This window comes from Melospiza melodia, chromosome 4, assembly GCF_035770615.1.
Source record: "Melospiza melodia melodia isolate bMelMel2 chromosome 4, bMelMel2.pri, whole genome shotgun sequence".
In the NCBI taxonomy this organism is placed as follows: Eukaryota; Metazoa; Chordata; class Aves; order Passeriformes; family Passerellidae; genus Melospiza; species Melospiza melodia.
This window is the reverse complement of record NC_086197.1, coordinates 77,447,766-77,462,704: the sequence shown is the minus strand read 5'-3', so window position 1 is coordinate 77,462,704 and position 14,939 is coordinate 77,447,766. Positions and strand designations below refer to the sequence as shown.

At 38.2% G+C, this 14,939-nt stretch overlaps 1 protein-coding gene across 4 annotated transcripts in view; it reads left to right on the top strand.

Annotated features, from left to right (window-relative positions):
* Positions 1–14,939, top strand: part of DOCK4 (dedicator of cytokinesis 4) — a 223,059-nt gene that overhangs the window by 100,590 nt on the left and 107,530 nt on the right. For all 4 annotated transcript variants that reach the window (XM_063155266.1, XM_063155267.1, XM_063155265.1 and 1 more), the window contains 3 exons: positions 10,863–10,944; positions 11,548–11,608; positions 13,485–13,617. In XM_063155266.1, coding sequence (XP_063011336.1) covers positions 10,863–10,944; positions 11,548–11,608; positions 13,485–13,617 — 276 coding nt within the window. The remainder of the gene's footprint in view (positions 1–10,862; positions 10,945–11,547; positions 11,609–13,484; positions 13,618–14,939) is intronic.

Genomic DNA, 14,939 nt, shown 5'->3' with positions numbered 1-14,939 from the left:
CACAAGTGGCAGAATGTTGCATCATGGCAGTTGCTAACTTACAGAGGTGGAAGATGGAAAAGACTATAGAAAAACATATTTCCATAAAGACCCAAATGACCTAGCTGGCTGTCTGGGCTGCCTGTATGTGGTACTTGCACATAATCACAAAATCATGGAATGGTTGAGCTGATAGGAAAGTCCAGAAGTCATCTGGTCTAACTACTCTAGAGCTGATTTCCCAGAGTCATGTCCGGATGGCTCTCGAGTATCTCCAAGGACAGAGATTTCACAACATCCCTGGGCAACCTGTGCCAGTGCTCAGACACCTCTGTCAGGGAAGAATTTGTTCCCTGATGCTTAATGGGAACCTCCTATGCTTCAGTTTATGTCCATTGCCTCACTTAGAACCACTGAAGTTTGCTTGAATGTCCTCTTTGCACCCTCTCTTTAGATATATTCTGATTTATTCCTAAGATCCCCTCTGAGCTTTCTCTTCTCCAAACGAAACAGACCCAGCTGTCAGAGCATTCTATCCAGTCCTTTATCAAGTCCAAGTGGGGTATAACCAGTGCTGAGTAGAGAGGAAAAGGATCACTTCCCTCATCCTGCTGCAGTACTCTGTCTAATGCATCCCAGGGATGTAACTGGCCTCCTGTACTGCAAGGGCACATTTCTGGTTTACGTTTGACTTGGTGTCTATCAAGATGCCCAGGTCTACAATGTGTGAGTCTGTTATCACTTTCCATCTTCTTTTACTACTCTTGTTTCTTTATTTCATTCTGCCATCAGAGATGAAAGCAAATTGTTTGGAAAATAATTGTGAGGACACTTTAAGTCCAGATTTGGAAATAATTTCAAATGGTGCAATGTATCTCAAGTACAAAAGCTGGAGAGAGATGGTGAAAAAATTTTTATATATGAGCATACATGCATACACATTAGTTGGTATTAAGATTTTCTGCTTCTGCATATGGTTTCTTTTTCTATATTTGATTGTTTGATATTTAAGTCTTGTGTTGACGCAGCACCACATTGCGTCTCTGAATGTCATGGAAATTCAGGGGCTCTATTTTAATAAATAACCCTGCATAAAGACAGGGGTTTGTTTCTAGCATTATCTATGAGAATTAGTATCATTCTGGGGGGAAAAAACAGTGTATGTGGTATTTTTGAGTTGTTTAAGAATGTGTTTTAAATGTGCCTCAGACATAATTAACTGGTACCAATAGCACAGAATTTCTGGGAGGTGTGAACAATGACTAAAGGCAGAGCTCATACTGGACTCTGTTGTACCTTTTCAGCAATGTGAATTATTTATATTAAGAGCACAATCCAGGTGCTCCCTAAAATTTTTAATCTATCATTAGGTGATAATCTATTCCCCCTATTTCCCATAAAATACTGTTTTTACTGTGTTTAACCTTCATTCATACTGTTCCTTGGAAATTATTCCTCAGATACCTCCACATTATCCATGGATGCTTTTTGCCTTGAGGTACTCTTGGATCTTGACTTTTTCCATGCAGGTGTGCCTGCTAAGCAGTGCAGGGATTTAGGAACTAGCAGCCTTTCTGATAAAGGGAACACCCCATGGGAACCTGAGCCATGAATTAGCTCAGGGCTACTTTTCTGTTACAGTATTTCCACAAAAGCATGATTGCACTCCTAGTGGGTCACAGCTTAGGGTAGTTCAGTGTTGTTTTCAATTTCCTGTGCTGTGTTCACAAAAATATCTAATCTTGCACAGTATTAAAACTGTGCTACAGTGAATTACACAAAATCAATGCATGTGTATATTTATATATATGTATATATGCCTCATAGATGCAAGAGAGATGAAGCATCTTGGTTTTTCTGGCTAGCAGATGCTTAAAGGAGTCCTCCATTGTAGTTTAGTCACTTACTGCTCTTGTCACGTTGCTGCTCCTTAGAAGGAAAAATTAAACAAAACCAACCCAGCTTTATTTGTGTCCTGCGAATTCAAGAGTTAGTCCTAATTTTAGCAGGATGGTTAAAACACCTCAAGAATACGTAAAGGTCACTTTGACAAGAGAGCAGCCGCTACTCTTGTACCAATCTTTTATGTGTTTGGAATAAAAATACCCCTTTAGATGGCTTACTTGGTATATACATTGCTGAATGTGGTTGCTATTTTTTAAAATGATATCATCCTATATATTGATATATGCTTATATATACACAGTGTTTAAGCAGGCTTAATTATTTTGTTACTAGCTTTAAGATATATGGTAATATGCACATTCTTGTGGACAAGAATGTATTAGTACAGCTATAATTTGGCTTACAAAAGGCACCTTTAAAAAGAAGCTGAAGTTCCAGAAAGTTAAAAAGCTTCCCCTCAGAAAATATACATAATTTTTTCCAGTTACTCATTGTGAGCAGGAAAATTCCCATGAGCAGGAATATAGTCAGGTCATATAGAGGCTGTTAACCATTTCTTGGGAGGAGTAGTGTAGTAGTAAAAGTCTTTCTGCTTGGATCCTAGATGTGGTGATATTTTGGAGTGGGAATTACCAGCGGAGATTGGCAAAAAGATTGTTTCTTGGTCCCAGTCAAACTAGAAAAGTGAAGGATGTGCCTCAATTGAATTCTGCTCCTTTGCTTGAGAGTACTGTCTGTGCCTGCTGTGGAATTCCTCCAGAGGCAGGAGCATGGAAGCACTGGCCCAGTCAGTCAGTGTGCCCTGTGTAGCACATTGTCATTTGTTGTTTTACATGGCAAAACAGTTACTGTAGCTATTATACTGACCTGTAATGTAATCAGCATTCCATAACCAAACATAGGAATTGAGCTCTTAGGTATTCCATGGGTATTCAAGCTTGCTTGTCTTTTCTTTCCCTAAGTCTGATTCCAGGTTTTGACCTGAAATCTGTTTTGGATTTAGAAACTCCTGACAGGAGCTACCAGGACCAATGAGAAATTTCAAAATCAATGGGTTGGTATGTTACAAATATTTCTACAGGTCTGTCCTGTTTCTCCTTTGTACTTATTGATATTTTAATTTTTTAGTTTTCAGATACCATACAGTCATGGAAGGGTATCCAAAAGATCACATAGTTCCATCCTCTCTGCCATGGGCAGGGATACCAGTATCAGTAGCAAATATATGTTTTTTTTCTCCCTCACAATTGACTAATTCTACTCATAGCTCAGTTTTACATATTCAATAACAGCAATAGTATAAGTAGATAGGATTCATCTAGTCTGAAGGAGATGCCTGAAAGGAATGTTTGTTTTATCCTCCTGCTAAATGTTTGGCTTTATGGTAGTTTCTGTAAGAAGATATTTTCTACAGATTAAAATTAACCTTCATTGCTGGGTATCTTGGTTTAAGACAATTTAAGGTGTCCACTCTAAAATGAGTTTACCTCCCCTGAGTTTTAACCAATCCCTTTCCACCAATAAGGAGGAAGTGTGAGTTGGTATCAGTGATGAAGTAACAGTTTACTAACAAGTGGAACAGCAACAAAAAAACCCTCACTAAATACTCACTAGATACAAAATTGCTTAATCGAAGAAGGGGGAATAAAGGGGGAATGAACCCAAACTGGTGGGGTACCACCCTCTCCTGAGATGGTGGCCCCCACTGCTGTCCGTGTAGGGACACAAAGGGAAAATGGCATCTGAGGCTTTCCAAATGGTGCCCACCCCAGGAATGCAATGATGGTTTGGGTTACCCACAACACCAGGAGATCAAACCTGCTTTGTAAGAGGTTCTAATAGTTTCAGTAATACTTATGTTTTGTGCTGGTTTGGCTGAAGTAACGTTCATTTTCTTTACAGTAGCTGGTGTGGGGCTGTGTTTCGGATTGGTTCTGAGGACAGTGCTGGTAGCACAGGGATGTTTTAGCTATTCTGAGCAGAACTTATACAAGGTTGAGTCCTTTTCTGCTCCTCACCCTGCCAGTGAGGAGGCTGGGGGTGCACAAGGAGATGGGAAGGGTTACAACCAGGACAGCTGATCCCAGCTGACCCAGACACAGGGGTGGATATCTCACAGCATATGACATGGACACACCATTTCAGCATAGAAAGCTGGGGGAAGAAGAGAAGAAAGGCAGTGGAGTAATGGCATTCATCCTCCTTACTCACTGTTACCTGTCATGGAGCCCTGTTTTTCTGGGAATGGCTGGACACCTGCCTGCCCGTGGGAAGTGGTGAATGAATCCCTGCTTTGTTTGCTTGTATGTGTGGCTTCTGCTTTACGTGTTAGGCTGCCTTTACATTAACCCACAAGTTTTGTGGCTTTTACCCTTCCGATTCTCTCCCCCACCCCACTGTGGGGGAGTGAGCTGGTGATCGAGCTGCTGGCTGGGGTTAAACCACAGCACTTCTATGAACCATTCATTTTATCTGACTTTTTGCAGTGCTGTATAATTTGTTGTCATTAATGAGACAGTTTTGATAAATTGCCCTTTAAATACTGGCCATTCTTGAGTTGCAAGAGAATTAACATTTTTATTCAGGCTAATTCAAGTATTTTTTGAGGAACTGATGTTTCAGCAAGTGTGTTTTGATGGCCTAAACTGTCCTATTCATCCTGTGTATGGGAGCTGCTGCATGTGATTTTACAACAAATTGCATTTGTGAATAAATAAAATGAGGTAGATATTGTAGGAATAAGCTCCTAAAAAAACCCTACAAGTCTTGTCTAGCAAGAAAAAGCTTCTGAGAAGGTTTGGTTTTGCATTTTATGGGTAGACAGAGCCCCATTTAATTACACCTTCCATAAGCCTTCCCAGGAGTGAGGGTGTGTTATAAATTAATTGTATATCATGATGTAGTTCAGTTCCTCTCACAAAGAGCCATTTTCAGTGAAACAAATCCACCCTCTTATCCACTGTTTAAAGATTCTTTCTCAAATATCTTCTACTTGCTGTAGTTGGACTAAGGATGCTAGCTGATATAGATCTTTGATCTGAGCTTGTATATAGATAGACACATATTTAAAGTAGATAAACACAAAGAGGAACCTGTGGTATCAATTATGCTGCTCAAATGCATTAACAAATAACCCTCTTACAGATTCTGTTGTAAAAATTGAAAGCCGTCAGGAGAAATAACTCTTTTTAAATGTGATGATGAAAACCCTGGAAGAGGTGACCTGTCATGTGTCTGGTGGAGCTTAAACAATTAGCTACATTCAGAAATAAATGCGGTGTTGGAGTAGGAGCATGTGAACCAGCCATGACATGTGTGCACTAGATTTAAAGATCTAGATTTCGGTAACTGTGAGCCATTTTGAGCCCCAGTGGTGTGTGTGTATGTGTATATATGTGTGTGTGTATAGTTGGTTTAAAGATCATCTCATGAGGAACATATTGCAGTCACACTGGCTACCAGCAAAAGGCATGTTAGGATTGACACAAAATACAGGCTTGCTCTTTGTAAACCTCCAAATGGTGTTGAATACATAGGAAGCCAGGAGGTGTTGAAGGAAGGGGAATTTTCCTAAATGCTGTTTTTTCCCTTCACTTTACCAACTTCTCCTGCTCCCTTCAGGCTTAATCTTTGGGGAAAGATACTGCAAATCTGCTTGTATCCATGCTGTTAGCTCAGTCATTGACTAGGATAATAATCAAGACTGTAATTCAGCTTAAAGGATCTGTAGGTCTGTGTACTGGTAATGCTGTGATGCAAAATGTTTATCCCTGGTGGCAGACTAAGATCAGTGAAGGCTTCAGCTTCTGGTATATGTTTTTTCTTTAGTTGTAAATACATGCTAATAAATTCCTAAAAACACTTTTCTGTTTTAAAACTGTCATTTTCCTCTGGCTCCTGGTATGTCATGAAAAGTAATCTAAAGTTACTGCTGTCTAGCTCTTCCAAGAAATGTATGATGCCATCTTTCATTTAAAATACAGGTGCAAATATATAAAATAATATAGGTTATGCTCATAAAATCTGTAAAAAAAACTAATTTCTCTAGGCTATTTTCAGTTAATAAAGAGGTAAAAGGATGAGAGCAGGAGCTTGATTTAACTATTTAAATCTGTTTTGCTTTTCCTCCAATCCCCTTTTCTGCTTTCTTTTTTCCTTGTTAACTGTACAGCTAGCCAAGGGAAATTAGGCTTCGCTGCATAAATCTATGAACATTCTTTGAATGCTTTTTTCGTCTTCCCTCGTGTTGTCAGCATGGCTAGGGGACAGAAAGATAAGCTTCAACGTACCATAGTAAGATTGTTTTGTGGTTTTTTTTGTTGGTATTTTTGCTTTGATCTTTATCTGAAATTGGCTGGCATTTTTATAGTAGTCATTCTTCCTTTTCTGTCCCCCTTTGCTCATTGCCTTGTATTTTGCAGTGAGAAATTTGAGAATGTTTTTTTAAGTACATAACAGATGCAATACAGGACCTGACTTACTGTGAATCAGCTGGTACTGCTAAGTCATGTTGGCACGTTTATCATTCAGTTATTCTCTGGTTAAGGATATACTTGAAGACTTTATGATCTTTCAGTAACTTAAGATATGTTGTACAACATTCCTCTGTATTTCACCACTAAATGTGAGGGTAATGTTTTGTGTCTGATCTGGGTTTTACGAAACCACTGAGCTTTTAGCTGTAAATGAAATCAATTCAGATTCAAGTTCCTATTGAACATCCATTGACAGTGTTCTGGAATGTAATAAACTTGAGGTGGTGAATTATGTGGCAGAATTCTCTTATTGTTCCTCATTGTTTACTTTGGAAATCACTGTAACCTATTTTCAAGTAGAGAGCATTTATAAGGATGTCTGAAAGTGGAGCTGTACTGAGATTTATGACAATTTGATGTCATAGTTTTGCCACAAGAATATGCCATGTGGTATAATTCTGGCCAGATTTTTTATTTTTGATAGTGTGTTTATAAATCATAGAGCAAGCAATCTGTCTAGACTGGTACCATGTGACTGGTAATATTTTCCTGCTAATACAAGGAAATAGGGGTCACATATGAAAATAGAACAGTTTTCAGCCATGTTCCTTTAAAATGCATCTGTTAAGCCTGCAGATTTGGAACATGTTGTTACTCTGCTAATGCATGAGAAGTTACAGTACAAAAATCCCTTGCTGACCTTCTTAAATTAATCTCTCCAGCATTAGTTATTTCCTTATTTTCAGTGGGAAGACAGCTGAGTTTTAAATGTGTACGGCATGTTTAAGTGGCAAGATTGGTGCTCTTGAAAAGTTTGTTGTAGTCTAAATTAAAATTAAGTTGTCTTAATATAAAGAAGAGGTATTTCTGTTGTGTGGTACTGCTGTGTATATTTGCTGTATCTATGTATGTGTGGCTGAGAATACTGCTGTGCAGTAACATACTAGCGCTAGGTTTAACCCTCTGAGATTTTTACTGCTGTTTGATGCCAAGCTTTCAGATCCTGGGAAGTCTGTCTTTATTTTGTTTTATGAAGGCTGTTTGCTTTCTTTAGCACTTTTTCCAGCCTGCTGGTCTCTACAGAAATCCCTTGAAATGGTATATAAATGCCCATGCTCTATGTACATAGATACTACAGTGCCATTTTGGTCCTGTAATCTCACAAGTCTAACTGCTTGCATTTGCTCCCTGGAAATGTTCAAAGATAACCATTTTAACCTGAGGTGTACCTGGTTCTGTCATATGTTTCTAGTGGAAAAAAAAGCTATCATAAAGCACCAAGCAGGGATTAAGATTCGTTGTTGTTTTTTGGTTTGCTTTTTTCATTGCTTCACTCTGCTTCAGTGAAAGAAAATTTCAAATGTAAATGAGGAAAGTAGATCTGCATAGCCATTACATATCTGTTGCAATCAGTATATTTCTTTGACAGAAGTCTTTGGCTTTTAGTTGTGTTGTGAATCATAATCTCATGATCTGTGAGTATAAGCAGAGCTTGAAAATTTTGTATTGTAGTAGATAGTGAATAGGAAACCTTCAAAAGATATGCCTTTGTTTGTGTGGAATATAAACTTAATTAAATACATTTAATTGGGAGTGCATTCTGTATTTTCCAGTTAACAGGTAAACTATGAAGATGGCTTATGAATGGTATTTCTCTTTGAACCAACATATCTAACATTTGTTTTAAAGACAAAAACATAGTGAGATGTGATGTGTATGTATGTACAAATTGCTTTCAAATTGCTATATAGCCTGAAGATAAAGTGGTGAAAATCAGAATCACCTTTACTGGCCAAATTTTTATTGACACATACCAAGTGCACAGAAGCTGTGTTACTTCTGGAACAGACTTTGTCATTTCTATCCAGTTTGGAGTGGTGCCACACATAATGTGGTCCTAAAACTTTAGCTACTTTGACAATATAATTAATAATTCTTGTTCAATGTACACTAATTTTGTGTGAGCCCTATAAACAAAGCTCTACACTTTTTTTTACTGTATTTTTCAATATTGCAAATTAGCTCAATTCTAAATGAAAAGGCCTAATTATTTTGAAACCAGTTGTAAATCAACAGCAAAATACCAGCTTGTTTTTCTGTAAAAATACACTTACATAAACAGTCTTTAAAACTCAATTTTATTGTTCTCATGGAGACCTAAGCTGCAGAAGTTTGCTGTATCATAAAAAGTGAATGAGAAAAATAGCATTTTGTTGATAAAATATAATTTTCGTGTACTTTGGTATGTGAGCTCCACTCTACTGTTACTTAGGTTCTGCCTTTTATTGTGTTTGATAAAAAAGCTGTACTGTTGGATTGCATAAAAGTTTTCAAAGAATCTGATTAAGAAAGTCTTAAATATTTAGTTGTTCAGCCTGGATAGCTGGCACATAAAAGCACAGAGCATTCTCCAGAAATGGCTCTCAAGAAGTGTGCTCTAGAGTGTTACAGCATGTTGGGTTGTGTCAACAAGAGCACAGCCAGTTGCTCATGGGAATTGATCATCCCCTGCTCGGCGTTGGTCAGACCATGCCAGTTCTGGGTCCTGCAAGACCAATATTAATGAGCTGAAGTGAATTCAGCAGAAAGCCTCATGTTGTTTGTGGGCAGGAGCTCCTGCACCACTGGGAGGTCAGGTTGAGGCAGTGGAGCTTGCTCAGACTGGAGAAAAAACAGTTTAGAGGGGAGTTAATCACATAATAATCTTAGATGCATAGAATGTTTTGGGTCAGTAAGGGCCTTTAAAGGTCATCTAATTCAGCCCCTCTGCAACGAGCGGAGACGTCGTCACAGGATCATTAAGGTTGGGAAAGTCCTCCAGGATCATTGAGCCTTGGAGTCCTGCTGGTCAGAACTCCATCCAACCTGACTGTTTCCATGGTGGGGCATCTATTACCTCACTGGAAAACTTGTTCCAGTGTGTTACCACTGCCATTGTAAAAAAAAGTCTTTATTATTTCTCGTCTGAATCAATCCTCTTTTAGTTAATAGTCGTTACCCCTTGTCCTGCGGCAACAGTCCCTGGTAAAATGTTTGTCCCCATTTACCTACAAGAAGATCAATGACATCAGTGGTGGGGCAGTGAGAGACAAGGGATACAGACTGAACAAGGTGTGCATCTGGATGTAAAGAAAAAGCTGAGGACAGTCAGGCACTGGGATGGGTTTTTTTCAGAGAGTCTTTGTGGTTTCCATAGCTGAAGGTTTCCATGGCCCAGCTAAAGCTCTGGTAAGCTAACCTGTCCTGATAGCTGACCCCAGGCTGAGCAGGAGTTTGGACCTAGAAGCCCTTGGAGGTCCTTTTTAATGTGAATGACTGATTCTGTGAGTGATCAATGCAGATTTTCTACAAGGCAAATGCTGGTGAAATAAAGATTTAATTAGTCTATTGAGATGGATCTAATCCAACATATTCCTAGTGATTTTCCAGCTGCATTTTGAAAAGCTATGTTTCATATAGAGCAGTGGTAAACCATGTTTAGCTTCTGGAATAAGGAGAAGATGTGGATACAGCTGAGAAAAAAATATATGTGGACTTATGAAATGTTATTTCTGATTGAGCATTACAGGACATCCAGACTCATGTGTCTGGCCTGCTGGGGGTGAGAGGCTGAAAGGAAATGTCTGTAACACTTACTTGCCTTTTTCATCTTCCACATCTTTCACTACAGAAATATGATTGTTACATTTCTTGTGAGGCTAATTTTCTTAGAGAAAATTTTCCAAAGCATGGAAGGTTGGCTTTTTCATAATATTACCGTGCAAGAATTGCCAGGTTTGCATAGAGTTTAGAGTTTATCCCTAAATCCTACTATCTAATGGAAATATTTTAAAAAATAATTTCTCTTCCAGTGTGCTCTAGGGCCCTCTTCTATTTGGAAATAAGAATTCTCTGCATCTCCCTACTAGCAGTATTAATACTTGTATCAGCTGTAGCATTTAACAGCCCACAGGGTGGGGTGTTGATTGCAAAACAGGATTTCAAAAATGAAATTTGCCCTGCTGGAACTTTAAGACTCTTACAAAACTGTGAAAATCAGTGTTCTGTCATAAGAGGTTTTAACAGAGCTGTGTAAGTAAAACGTGTCCTACAATCATCATCCTACATATGAAAAAGAATATTGGTTGAATACAAACATGGCGATGTTGACATTTGTTTAGCAAGAATCAATACCAACTTACTACACATCTAATTTTAGTTTTAGGATAAATGGATTTTATTGCTTGTGTTTCTCTGTGTACTAGGATGTACAATATCATTCTTCCAAATGACAATCAGTCTTCTATTTTGTATTGAGTTTTTAGTAATTTTCTTAGGTGATTAAGTTAATCACCACCCTTCACTAGCATCTCCCTTTGTTTTCACATACATCTGAGACTTTCAGAAAAAATTATTTCATTTGTTTTTATCTTGAGAAAGGTTGCATCTGGAAATAAGATCAAAATGAGATCTACTTTTGCTGTAGTGTTGTTCAACATATCTGTCATATTTGTTTTCTTACAGTGAAAGATTTTTTTTAAGACTGAATAGAAATGGTTTGCCAAAATGTCCAGAAAAGCCTGAAAGACACTGTTCTCTCTTTGTGGTGAGTTCTTCCTCATCTCAATCTTTTTTTTTTTTTTTTTGCTGGATGTTGAGAATAGAAGTTGGATTAAATTGTCATTGTGTGGTTGACTCAGAGCTGCTCCCTAAGCTTGTACCTTGCTATGAACATCAAATCTAAAGGCTGCTTTGAGGGGCTGAAGGGCATGGGTGAACCCCAGTTTGGATGTTTTATGGCAGCGTGTGGACACTCATTGAACTTCCCTGTAGGCATATGTACCAGCCATTCTCTCCGCAACAAAGACCAGCTATGTTTCCTCCTTGTACTTTTTACACCCAAACAATTGCTTGTGCAGCACTCTCTGTACTTCCAGAATATTTGAAATTGCACAAATGCATCACTGCTCTTCAAGGCACACAGCAAGTCTGTGTGCCCTCCCACTGATTTTGCTACATTACAGCAAATTCTAACCAGGATATTTTAGGACACTCATTTTAAACACATGGCTGCCAATTTCAAGTGTTGAAGTGATTTGTTAATGTTGTATAAATGAACTCACTGGCAGTGAAAGCAGCGTGTACAGGTCTCTTTAAATGTTGCATTTTAATCAGGAGTCATAAATAATGAGGTTCTGATCTTGTGCAGGATTTGGGTAGCAGTGAACTCAGGAAGGACATCTATATCACTGTGCACATTATCCGAATAGGTAGGTATCATGTTTTATTTGTTAGACATTTGGCAGTAGATAAAAGAAAACTGCTTGGGGCTAGCTTTTGGGTTTGCTATAATAGCTCAATTTTTGAATAAACTTTTGGAAAAGAAAATGCCTGGTTTTTGTTGGAAAAATTGCTTGGATTTCTCAGCATTGTTTTACATTATTTATCAGGTATACTGCTAACTGAGTTTAGATGCAGTATGCTTTGTTGCTATCACAAAACAAAATGAAAGTGTCAAAGATGAACTGTGTTAGGATGATGGAGTTGTCATTGGGGAGTCCATTCTTATTCTGAAGTGTAATTTCAAGCATCCTTTGAACATAGAAAAGCTTGTCTGGGCATTTAGTGTACCTCATTGTATCTAATATCTGATGTATATCTGATACTGTTCAGATGAATTTTGTCTTCTCCCTGACTCCTTGAAAAAGGAGGAGAGGGGAAAAATGAACAATATTTCATAAACATTTTAGTCTCTAATGCTATAGACAGATATCAAGTCCTCTAGAGAAAAAGTGGAGAAGAAAAGTGTATACTTGTGTACTTATTTTAAGAAGTCCTCTGGGCTGTACTGATGTGAAGCAATAATCTTTGGGTCTGCTTCTGACCTCTCAGATATATTGTTTTCTTTGTAAACTGCCTCTAGTTGCATCGGTGCTGTACTAAATATAACTTTTCTTCCTATTTTTGAAAGGCATTTTGGTTTGAAGCGTAGTCACTGTAACTTATGCTGAGTTCAGAAACAATTTGCTACAAAGTAACAAATTGTTACTGAATTGGTTCTTTATTTTACAGCCGTGAGAAATAACTTTCCGTGCATTTTTATGCTAATTTGGTATTGCATCAAAATACAGTGTTTTGGTTTTTTGACAAGATTTTAGAAAATATGTGGTAAATTCTGATGTAAGTACAGTTAGAAGAATAAATGTTTTAAAAATATTAAAGAGTAGGATTTTTCCAGTTGTATAAGTTTCAAATATATTCACAGTCAAGTTCATATGTGAACCACTGAAATATGAAAAGGTTAAAACAACATTTATCTGCTTTGCGGTGTGAAAATGAGCAATTACTCTTCAAGCTGCTGTGATGCATAGGGATATTTGGAGGAGGCATTGTCCTGCAGCAACTGCAGCCATAGGTGTTTTTGACAGAAATAAGGACTTGGTGGGAAAGATAAATAACTGCTAGTGCACAATTGAATAGAATTGATAGAAAGAGGGCAGTTTCAAATGCCAGAACACAGTGAGAAGATTGATAAATTGTATTCAAATCAAATAAAAAAGGCTAGAAAAAAAATTTTGTTTTGCATCTCTTTTCTTTGACGGCCTTCTTTCTTTCCTTGCCATAAATTGTTCTTCTGCCCTTTTTCATCTTTTCTCTCTGTGTTTCATCTCTTTATTTTTCTGCAACTGGTCAATTATCCCCATGCTTTCCAGTTGCCTGTAAGGAAAGAGCATTTGATTACCAAGTGGTAATGGTTCAATCACACCTCTCACATAAAGGATAGGTAGCAACAACCGCAGTAAAATAATTCTTACCAGACAGTGAATGTTGAACACTCTGTCATGTTTGAACTCTAAATAGTATCATGAGGATTCTATGACTGGGTGTTACAAAGTGGTGTTTGCTGAGTGAGGGTCACGAGAGGATGAGCAGAACCTCTGGTCTGAGACCTTTCAGGATCACTACATGCTTAGTGGACTTGCTGTACCACTTGCTGTCTGAATCTAGCACAGAGATGGACCAGGTATTTTCCCAATGGGAGCACACTTGGCGTTGTCTGAGCTGGATTGCTTGCTGCCTCCCTCCTGTGGTTTGGAGAGACACAGTTCCATGGGTGATGCACCAAATGTCTGTTTTGTTTGGCAGGACGAATGGGAGCTGGAGAAAAGAAAAACGCCTGCAATGTCCAATACAGGCGGCCCTTTGGCTGTGCAGTCCTCAGTATTGCAGATTTGCTGGCAGGAGATTCAAAGGATGACCTTGTCTTAAAAGTATACATGTAAGAGATGTTTTTTCCTTAATTTTTGAAAGTACCTTCGAGTCATTTGCATCAGAATCAGTGGTGTTAAATGCAGTGTGACTGGACAGCTCTGTCTCCTTTCTTTTCCAAAAATGCACAGTTGCTAGGTTTTTTGGCTTTTTTTCTATCACAGTGTGGAAATTTTGGCTAGTTCTACAGGTATGCTTATAAAGTGGGATAATAGTAAAGGTAAAGGTCACATCATTTGAGGTATTTGTGTATATATCAGCATTTTTCACATTGTTCTGGAGCTCTCTTATTATGGCAACATAAAGTGCTTTTTGGACTAATTTTAATGCCTTGTGCTGCCAAGGGATCTAGTGGAAGTACTTTGTAGCTACAGAAAAGAAAAACAAAACAGCAGAGTATCTTTTTATGAAATAAAGCAACTATATAATAGGAATAACAAAAATATAGAAGACAGTGCTGGAGAATGAAAAATCAAAAGTAGATTTAGAATTGAGTGCTTGATTAGATAATGGATTTTGGCTGATAGCAATTGGCAGAAAGTTCAATTTTCTAGTAGTAACTCAATGCATGCAACTTCCTGCTGATCTTGGACTTTAGAGTAAGAACTGTTTTGTAGAGTGGTCTGGGACACATATTGTCATGTGTGTGAGAAAGCTCTGTCCTTCCCAGGGGTAGCACTCAAATCTTGAAGGCATGGGTGTCTTTCCTCTGTCTCAATCTGTAGTGAATTAGAACTGCTGGAATCAGTGCTGCAGAAAAGCAGCTTAGTGCAACACTGGGCAGGTGGGCTGGCTCTTATTTAGACTCCCAGAACATTAAAGTCAGATAAATGTTCACTCTTGGTTAACAAATTGTTAGTTTTGTCTACCAAATGTATTTTGGGTTTTTCACAAAAGTTGCCTGTTAGTTTTAACATAACAAAAACAATGGAAGAAGAATTATCACTAGAAGTCACATCAGAGTCAGCTTTTCATCACAGTCAGGTTTTCCTTATGGAAAACCAGCTATTTTCTAAATGTATACTGAAATGTGATTTGCTTTTTCATTCACTACCTCCTGAAGATAACAACCTTTTTAAGTAACTTTGAAGTGTATAGCACAGATTTTTCTGTTTACTAAGACCATCTCTGAATCCTGTGTCTCCTTTGGAGTGTCACAAGACAGATTTCTGTGTGGGTTAGCCCTGAAGGATAGATCTATACAGAAATCAATTTGGTCATGGCTGAGCTCCTCAGCATAGCTGTTCCAATCTTTCTCCTATCCTTTGCCACAGGAAGCAGGTGTTTCATGGTGCCTCTCTCAAATGGCAAGGGCACTGTTTCCATTGAGAC